A 10,536-nucleotide genomic window follows, 5' to 3' on the forward strand; every position below is an offset into this window, starting at 1 on the left:
ATTTATTCTGATTCTGCTTTTTACCCCCTTCACTTCCCCCCCTTCCAGGCAGTCGGGTGCACAACAATCAAACAGGAATGTGGCTTATGAATAGAAGGTGTGGACTCACTGGAAAGGGGCAAGCCACTTCCCCCTTTCCAGCTTTCAGCCAAAATGGGCAGACAGAACCTACTCAAATTTGGCAACTCTCCCAGGAACCCAGCCACCCTGACTGGGACATTCCCAACAAACTTGGGTGCTTGGCGTGGACACAGATGGCCTCCAAGCCCCGGCAAAGGGCCAGACCAGAGACAAGACAGCAGAGCATGCACAAACATCTAGACTCCGCAAACATCCAGACTCCTCAGTTTTGCCCCATAATCATTTCACCCCCTTGCCAATGGCAAGGGAGGGCTCAAGCTCAGCTGTAATTCTACTTTACATAAGGACACAACTCCAACACTAGCATTGAGCTGACACAGACAGAAGCACAAAGGTCACTAATCTGACCCACAAGTTTATATATATATTTTCACCATGGCTGCCCCCACAGCCATCACAAACCTCAGAACACTTAACATTTGGTATAAAGTGAATTCATTCACAATTTAGCACCATAACAAAAGATTTCAGCTAAACTTTTTCCACTGTTTAAACTTTACACCCAGACCAAGCTCCACCAGAAAAGCCGATCCATTTTCCTGTAACCAATTTTTGTTTTTTTTTTTTTTTAATCTAGACCAATTTCCAGGACATTAGGGCTTGAACCTATAAACAGTCCTTTTTATTAAAATCAAGCCTCCACTCCTTTAGTGGATATAAGACTAGTACCAGATTCTAACATGCAGTTAGACAAACCCAAAACACCAGGGCTTTTTTCCTGGTTTTTCTCCAGGACATTAGGACTCAAACCTATAAATAGCCCTTCCTATTAAAATCAAGACTCCACTCTTTTAGTGGATATAAGACCAGTACCAGATTCTAACATGCAGTTAGACAAACCCAAAACACCAGGGCTTTTCCCCAGTTTTTCTCCTTTTCCCAAGCCTAGAGAGAGCGGCTTCCCCCCAACTTTCTGGAGCTACTAGGGTTCTCTTGGGAGGTGATCAGCCTCCCCTTCCTACCAATTAAAGCTAGGGCCTTCCAGACTGTGTTCACCCAGGGAGTCTTGCCTTCTTCCATGTTCAGAGTTCTTTTTCATTCCCAGAATCTTTCTCTTCAGACCTTCGCTTGCCCTTGATTTTTGTCGGGAAGATTCTGGTGGAGCCCACATCTTTTCTGGATTAAATTTAATCCAGGGGTGCTCAGATTTGGGGTTTACCTGAGTCCTCCTGGCTTCCTCGGGGATTTGGAAGGGGCAGCAAAATGCTACCGTCTCTGGCCTTCATTTGTTATCCCTTCGTGGTCGCCAAAAATGTTGTAGAATTTGAGAGAAGTTCAATTATTTGAGTATAGAGAGGCCAGGAATCAGGAATGATTTTGAGAAGGAAAAATGGTTTATTGATGGCCAGCTGGACTTGGGAACTTTCTGTTTCAATCCCGAGCCCTGAACAAGATTTTTGAGTTTATACAGAGAGGAAAGGCCAAATGGTCCTTTTGTTTCAGTTCTCAATAGGCTTGAATTAGCATATATGTCCACATCTTAGGTAAGCTTTTAGCATGGACCTCAGGCATTTCAATAAGCTTTTAGCATATTTGGTTTGCATTTCCCCTGAATACTTAAAGTTTATAGACCTTGCATCGGTAAACTATTTCCTGCTCACCAAGGGCAGGACTGCAGCCTTTTATCATCCCACACCCACAAGTCACAGATAGTTTAGGTTATCTCTGAAGAGACAAAGAGCCTCTCACCCATAGCCCACATCAGCCCAAATGCCCATGCTCCACCCCCACTCCCACCATATTACCTTCTTTTTCCCAGCCCAAAGCTATGGCTTTTTAGAGAGTTCCTGGCAATGAGGTGTTCAAGGAAAAGTATATTTAGGTCCAGTTTACAGAGAGATCTGTACAATATGCAGGTACCACCTATAAGTGGACTGTTACAGTACTGCAGCCCCTTTTCTGGGACATCCCTGAAAAACAGTGTTGAAGAGAAGTCCATCCAGTGGGCAGAGGTCTGAACAGTGTATCTGGCTATTCATTTTGCTTGAAGGGAGAAATGGCCAAAGTTGTCTTTGTACATTGATTCATGAGCTGTAGCCAAAGGTTTGGATGGATGGTCAGGACATGGAAGGAATATGGTTGGAAAACTGGTTGGCATAGGACATTCATTCTGTTGCAGATGTCAAGAGAGAGTTTCAATTATTTGTGTATGGAAAGGCCAGGGCTCAGCAATAATTCTGAGAAGGAAAAGAGAATTTATTTATGACAGGCTGGGCTCAGACCTTTCTGTCCAAAACCCAAGTCCTGAATAAGATTTTTGAGTTCTATTTATATAGAGGAAGAGTTAAATTGTCCTTTGTTTCAGTACTCAATACGCCTGAACTAACACATATCTCCCACATTCTAGGTAAGCTTTTAGCATGGACTTCATACATTCTAGGTAAGCTTTTAGCATGAACTTCATACATCCCATGTAAGCTTTTAACACACTTGGTTTACATTCTCCCTGAATATTTAAAGTTTATAGAGTTCCATTGCTAAATTGTTTTTCCGGGACTGGAGTTGTTGCCATGGTCACAAAGGGCAGGGCTGCAGCTCACCAGCTCAGGTTATCTATGAAGAGATGAACAGCCGCCCACCCATAGCCTACATCAATTTCAGCATTAAAAGTGATAGTGAAAGAGCAAAGGCCCTGAGGTGGATGAGAATTGTGGTTAATAGTACAAAGGCAAGAATGTCCTGTGAACTAGAATAGATGTATGTCACTATTGCAGGGTTATGAGAATGTGGGGAAGCATGGGATGAATACAATTAATGTAACCTCTGAAGTATAGTTAACAGTAAACTAATATTCTTGCCTCAATATCATAGACATACTGTGTTAATAATAGGAGTGATATGGAAAAACATGTGAAATGTATGCTATGGACCATAGTTAGTGATAATAGTCTGATGATATTATCTCATAATCTGTAACAAATGTTCCACAATGATGTCGTGTATTGGTGAAGGGGTGTTGCATGGGATTTCTACACATATGCATGATTGTTTTGTAAGTTCACAACCTTTGTAATAAAAATATATTTTTCTGTGTTCACTGAGTACAGTGAGTGTGCCACAATGATGGGGGAGGTTGCTGGTGTGGGAGGAGTGAAGGGGGGGTGGGGGTATGTGGGAACCTCTTATATTTTTTAATGTAACTTTTTTTGTGATGTATATATCTTCAAAAAATACAATTTACAAAAATGATGGGCTGCGTGGGTGGGGAGTTGGTTATATGGGAAAACATGTTTTTTTTAAGTTTCTTAATGTAGCATTCTTTGTGATCTATTAACCTTAATTTAAAAATGTGTAAAAAAATATATTTATATATAAATAATATATTTAAATATATAAAAATATAAATAATGTATATAAATATATATAAATAGTATATACATATATTTAAAAGTGATAGTGAAAGAGAAAGGAGTCATACAGATATAAACAACACATGTGCAGGGATGTGTGATGTTGTGTCTGTTGGTCTCATCCTGTAGGACCTATTTCTCCCTTTGATGGGAATGATCATATGGCAGGCCCAGATGAAGGTGTTTAAGGGAACAATTTCCAGATGCAGGGAATAGGCTGCCTTAAGTTTCCTTGCCTGGCTAACCCTGGTTCAGGACCTCCCCACCTTTTCCTCCCTGGCTCCTCCCTCCCTCAGCAGAAGGTTTTCTCTTGTCCCATTATCATTACTCTGCTGCCTCCCTCAATTTTATACACTCCCACCTCCTCCATGCCCAGCTCTGCCCCCAAATCTTCCCATCAGCACCTTCCCAGGACTTTTTCCCTCTCTACTCATGACCATCTGTGGACTCAAATCTCCATCATCTTCACCCTTCTCCTGGCATTGCCCAAACCCAACATCAGCCCCTCTGCACATTCCCTGGTACCTCCCTCTGCTCCATGTCCAGGCCCAGGCCAGGAGGCCAGGCCCAGAGGCTCTTTCAGAAGCTTAGGACCCCACTAGCTGAAGAAGGCCAACATCCTCTGAGGACTTCCTCCCCTGGTCAGGCAGGTCAACTCCACGGGACCAGACTGAGCCCTGTCAGTCCCTCTCAGATGACCCCTGAAATAGGCCAGTAGGACACCTAGGAGATGCCCCAAAACCCAAGCCTCTGATGAGAATCTCTGGAGCAATTCTCAGGCATTTCTTCCTGGCTAGAGCCCACTACATGTGCCCAAGTCTCCTTTTATAGATAATGGCCTTTCTGGTCCAATAGTATGAAGTCCTTACTTGCTTTTCCATTTATCTTCTGAATTGGATAGCTGGCTGTGCCAAAGAACAACTCAGAGTCAATTTGAACATTGAGTAAAGAGTTTCATTCACTTGATCATTCATTTTATTTGTAACCCTTTTAAGGGACCATACTTCTAGAAGAACTAATTCACTATTTTAAAAAGAAACACAACACAGGCAGTATCCAAATAGGAAAGTCAGAAATTTCTGTTAATTTTTCTTTTTTCTATTGGACAAAAGTGGTTCTCTCCTTATAATCACAAGCTACCTGCAGAGGGCAGTGTCGTCATGAAATTGAGGTTGAGATGGCAGCACCTGGCCTGTAATGTGATGGAGGCATCCGTTATTTCTGGACAGACTATGAAACTACAGTTTGAAGGGCCCAGTATCAGGGGAGGCTGTAAGTGTCAAATGGAGGTGGTAGCAATGATGAAGCTCACGAGGACAAAGGCTCTTGGGGAAGTGAAACCCAAATGCTATTCCCCTGACTTTGTCTCACACTCCCTCCAAGCCCCAGGAAGACTAAAGTCAAACATTGGGCAGATGTGACCCAGTTTGCCTAGAAGCAAGACTTCTAGGCGGTCCTTTCCTCCCACCCTTCCAAGCTGTTTCTTTAAGAGTGGGCTCCAGTAGTTGAAAGCATTGACCCTTAGTGTACCCTGTTGTTGCAAAAAACTGCCACCCTAGATTGTGGTCACAGTGACATTTAGAAAAACACACATATCCATACAGCCATTTATATATATTTTTTGTATTTATATTTAAATATAAAATACTACTGTACTTTGTGTTATAAATGGAGGCCCAAGTGTAGGAACTTTTTCTTCTTTTTAATGTAGGGATATCTATCAGTTTATACTCTGAGCTTTGTCTTCAGGCTAAGGCATTTAGCCCCAAGCCAGGGAAGCATAAGAGCCAGGAGACCAAGGGCATTTTCCTCCTCAGTTCCCTCACCTTCTTTCTCTACTGATTCCTACTTCTAAGTTGGTTATAATCTTTATAAAAACTGGAACTTCCCACCAAAAGGGAGAAGGTATCTAACTACAGAGTAGTCATACCCCCCTCACCTTCATCTACCTCATGGGAAAGGGCCTGCTCTCCCTTCACAAACACAGATGCTCTCTGCCCAGACAGCTATGCCCACTGGACAAATACTCTTGATTGAATGGGAGCAGTGGTTACGTCCCCCCACCCCCTCCAAAATAATGAACTATTGCCTCAGTCTTCAAAAGCTTCAATGACAGAAAAATGGGATGGGGTGGGATGGGTGGGCAGAGATTAAGAATTTGACCTATCTACCCTGGCCCAGAAAAAGCAAGTTATTAAGTGGGCATGAAGAATAATATTGTGCCCTTTGATTTATAGCTAGTAGGACAATGGAGAGAGAGGAAAAGTGGGTGAAGGATGAAGAATTGGGAGGAGTTTGAGGCTGGAGGTCTAGTCCACTTTGTTTTTATATTGATAGGGCTCATTGAAAAAACGTGTGTGTATCAGGGCTTCTGCCACTGCAAAGGGGTCACAGTTGGCAGATGGGCAGCACTCTTCAAAGTAACCTTTCTTGTCTTGGCCAACGGTCTGGGGAATGTGGATGCTGGTGCCATGGTTGGCCAAACTAGCAGAAAAATCATTGATATTGGAGGTTTTGTGGAATCCAGTTATGTGCCAGGCATTGTCCAGCCACCCTTTGGGATCATAGGTGTGGATGTGGTACTGGTGACACTTGCTTAGTTCCTTGATGGACTCCTCAAAGTATGTCAGACAATTCTCTGCTTGCAAGACCTTGGTGCTGAAGTTGGTGCGACAACCTGCACCATTTCAGTTCCTTTGAATGGGCTTAGGATCAAAGTTTGCTATTATACCAACGTCTTCTCATACACAATGTAGGATGAAACCAGCCACCCAAAGATGATCTCCCATGTTGATTCCTTCACAGGGACATATCTGAACTCCCACTGGGCAGGCATGACTTCAGCATACATTCTTCCAAACTTGATGCTGACATAGAAGCAGGCTGGGTAGTGGGCCTCCATGAAGTCTCTGCGGTAGGCTCTGTCTCCTCCCACTCCACAGTAATAGGGAACTTGGGGCCCAGGGAAGCTGTTGGAACACCATGAGAAGGGATGGCCATCTGTTCCAATCAGGGTATATTCCTGCTCCATTCCAAACCAGAGGTGCTGGCTGCTTACCATGCCCTTTACCCTCAAATTAGTCCTGCAGGCCTTCACTTGTACTTGAAGACTTCACAGAACACCAGTTTATTAGGTTCTTTGCAGAAAGGGTCCTGAAATATGGCAACAGGGCTGAGGAGCATTTACAAGGAAGGAATTTTATTCTGGCTCTGCCACTCAGAAAGAGAGAACAAAGGATGATACTTCCCCTCCCATTTTGTCCTTATATTGTCATGAGTGGGATGGAGATGAGGAGGGCCACTGCATGGAGTTGTTAAATGTCAGGTGACACATCATAAAGAAGCTTCCAAAGGTGGAGTGAGGAAAAGACCAGAATCTGAACCCCTCCACAAAATGTTTATGGAGTTATGGGCAGGACATCTTTGAGTTCTGGAACAAAATACATGGTCTCTGTCCTGAGCCATGTGAGCAGAGGAAGGGCCAGGATACAGGATGATTCCAGCATCACCACTGGGACCCTCCAGATCCAGGACAGGACCTAATTTCATCCCACAAGCAGGTATGTCATTTTCTTTGGGAAATGCAGACAGACATCTCCTGTGAGGGCTGCCCTGGAGTTGCCTGCCGAAGACAAGGTCAGGACAAGGTCTGAGGGTACAGATGGGACCAGATGCATGAGACAAGCAGGTGGAAAAGGACCTGAGAGGATGGCAAAAGGGGATCTGCAGGGGCCACCCCTCCCTTCTCTGAGTCCCTGGGGATTGAGCCCTTCCCTGAAAGACACAAGTCTCCCTCATCAGCACCCCTTGTACTTGGGCTAATTTGCATAACCAGAAGTTCCCTTAGTCAGGGTACAAAAGAGGCCTGGGGAAATCAGCTGGTCTGCTGGGACTCAGGGAGAGGATCCGGGGGCTCCTCTATCATGGCCAGGACAGTTCTCCTCCTCACCCTCCTTGCTCACTGCATAGGTGCTGCCACCTAGGGTGTCACCCATCACTCAGTGCATTGCTCATGGAACTCTGAGCCCCAGAGGATGCTTCTTCTGCCAAAGGGAGGGGGCTGGTTACCATATTTCGAGCAAAGGCTCCATCCACCAGTGCAGCCCCTGGGCAACTGCAACAGGGGCTGATGTGAGTGGGCAGAGTCGGGTCACAGAATTCTTGTGCTCAACCAGGCCAGACAGGAGGGGAATCTCCTGGGAATGTGACCCTCACAGCCAGCTAACCTCTCCTTTTCTCTTTTGCAGGCTCCATGGCCTCCTACGAGCGGACCCAGCCACACTCAGTGTCAGTGGCCCTGGGACAGACGGCCAGGCTCAACTGTGGGGGAGACAGCATTGAAGATAAAATTGTTCAGTGGTTCCAGCAGAAAGAAGGCGAGGCCCCTGTGCTGCTCATCTATGGTGATAGCAGCCGGCCCTCGGGGATCCCTGACCGATTCTCTGGAGCCAATTCGGGGAATATGGCCACCCTGACCATCACCGGGGCTGAGGCTGGGGACGAGGCTGACTATTACTGTCAGGTGCTCGATAGTGACAGCAGTGCTGCTCACAGTGACACAGGCAAACGGGGAAGTGAGACAAAAACCTACTTCTTCTTTCTGTGTCTCACTCTCCTTAAACTCCAGGAGTTCTGAGCACAAATACTGGGCAGGTCTGCCCTGTGCACACAAGTCAGAGATGCCCAGGCTGCCCAGGCTGCCAAAGGCTCCCCCTATCCTTTGAGCTCAGGACAGGTCAGTGAGTCTGAGGAGCGCTGGGGAAAGCAGGGCTGGTTTATCTTCAGGAGACCCTTGATGGGGCCAGGACCAGAGGCCCAGGCAGGGTTCAGGGACCACACACTATATGGTGGGAAAAAGTAGGAGGGGAAGGTGATGGGAATTACCTACACCTACCTGAGAGTTTCCAGCCCCAGGTCTACAAGAAAGGTGATGGGAACCTGAACTCACCTGTGACTAACCCATCACTTCCCAGTGGCACTGTCCTGGAGGCCACAAAGAACTGCTAAGCAGCTATTAAGATCATATGAAAATTACCTGGAAATTCCTCCTCACCATACCTGAGCACTCATCCCTTCTGCCCCAGGAAGTTCACTTAGAAGCAAGGTCACTTCAGGTCTGAAATTGGTTTGAATCCTGACCTTCTTGCAGTTTGCCAGTATCCTTTATCATCCTTCATCAGAGGAGACCCTTTCTAAGGGCCCTGGCCCAGCTCTGGCCCCTACCTCCATACACACTACTGTATAGTTCTTTCATCTTCTTTCCCTTTAGCAGCTTCCATCACCTCTTCTGTGACTCTCCCAACCCCAGATTAAGCAGTTGTCTGCCTGTCATTGTTTGACTCAATTGTGAACTCTATGCAGAGTACCTACCATGCTTTAGTTCTTTCAGTATAATTATTTTTATTAAATGATTTTTTGCACTAATTATTGCCATAAACCAATCATAAATACTCATCTTTAGCAAAGACAACATGAACAAAATGGCACCCACAAGAACGAGCCTATTTTTCTTCCACAAAACAAGTCTCCAGATAGATGGGGGTTGTATTTCAGATCCTCACCAAATTATTTGGGACCCAGGATCTTTCTAATTCTATCTGCTATGTACCATGCTGGCAAAGCATGCATTTGTGTTGAATTCTGATCTCACAATAGCTGCTGCAGCTCCACCATCACATACCATATTCAAAAGGATATATTCAAAAATCCAGCCTGCTTTTTCCTCTAAAAGAACAAAAATTAACTGAGAACTCCAGCATATTGACCCTTTTAACCCACTGGACAGCATTTTGTCACATGGTTAACTGTGACTTCAAAGGACCTGGGAGAAGCAATGTCTGGATTTTAAACTCCAAGAGGAGATGATGTACAGGTAGAAGTGGTTCAGGAATATGCCTGCCAGGTGGTTCTGCAAACCAAGTGTGTCTACCACATAGGCTCACACAGAATGTTGGAAACTCCCAGGGAACAGAGGCCTGGTCTGTTCACTGCTCAATTCTCAAGACCTGGAACTGGAGCCACAGCAGTAAGTTAGGAGGATGCTCCATGAGAGCCAGTCCCCCACCCTGATTCCTCCAGGAGCAAGCCCTGACCACCCGCATGACCAGTCACCACCCAGATATATGTGCTGGAGCCTCAGTTTGGCCTGCCACCTCTTCCTCCAAATGGGACTGTGCCTATTGTCATGGCAACTGAGCCCCTCCTTCCTGGTCTTGAGTCAGGTGAGACAAAGTAGAGAGGAGTCATTCTTCCCCTGGGGGCAGAAGTCCATGGACCAGGGAATCTCAGCCCTTGGGAGGAGGTTATGAATCTCCACCTGGAAAAGGACACCTCCTGTGCCTCCAGCAGCCAGTGCACTGCATCCACTAGGGGGTGGCAAGAGTCACCTGGCAAAGCAATCTGGAGCCTGGGTAGACCAGGTACATGGGGGGAAGGGGGATTCTAACATGCAACAAACATTAGTGACACTGACCTCAGACTTGAACAAGAAGGTGACCTTCTTTCTCTGTAGTTGTGTCCTCAACGCAGATGTATAAGTTCTTCTGGCTTCCCATATCTCACGTTTAGTTCTTGGAGATGGTGCATACCTCTTTCTCCAAGACAGGCTGGCTTCCCCTCCTTGCCTTCCCCAATCATGCTAAATCCCTGCAACTGTCCATAAACACCCTGTCACCCTCTTGTCCCACATTTTTCACCTGATTCCCCTTTGCTGCTGATAACTGGCCTGTCCTAAAGACACAGCTGTTCCTCACTTCCCTGGAAGCACCAACCACAACCCCTTGGACTTGCCCTTTGTCTATGCAGGATCAAGTGTCAAATTATATTCTTCTTGTTTGTCAAGTCCATGAACCATAGCAGTTGTTTGATAAGCTTTGTTGACTTCATTAATTCAATTAAGTTATTTGCATTTCTCCATCAACTATAGACTGCTTAATTAAAATAAAAATTCCTGGAGTTGTCCTTGGGGTTTGCATTCTAATTTCATTCACTATTACAGTAGAAATCATCTGAACACTACTTTGCCCTGACCCCTCATTAGGAATTC

General features: G+C 45.5%; 1 pseudogene and 1 gene segment (V, D, J or C); one reads left to right on the top strand and one right to left on the bottom strand.

Moving 5' to 3' along the window:
- Window positions 1-5,800: 5,800 nt before the first annotated feature.
- LOC101429038 (glutamine synthetase-like) lies at window positions 5,801-6,674 on the bottom strand (annotated as a pseudogene).
- A 710-nt stretch (window positions 6,675-7,384) lies between these two features.
- LOC101429485 (immunoglobulin lambda variable 3-9-like) lies at window positions 7,385-8,127 on the top strand. The segment is given in 2 exon segments: window positions 7,385-7,460; window positions 7,739-8,127. Coding segments are annotated over 2 exon segments (435 nt in total).
- Window positions 8,128-10,536: the final 2,409 nt, after the last annotated feature.

The sequence above is a fragment of the Dasypus novemcinctus genome, chromosome 19, assembly GCF_030445035.2.
Source record: "Dasypus novemcinctus isolate mDasNov1 chromosome 19, mDasNov1.1.hap2, whole genome shotgun sequence".
In the NCBI taxonomy this organism is placed as follows: Eukaryota; Metazoa; Chordata; class Mammalia; order Cingulata; family Dasypodidae; genus Dasypus; species Dasypus novemcinctus.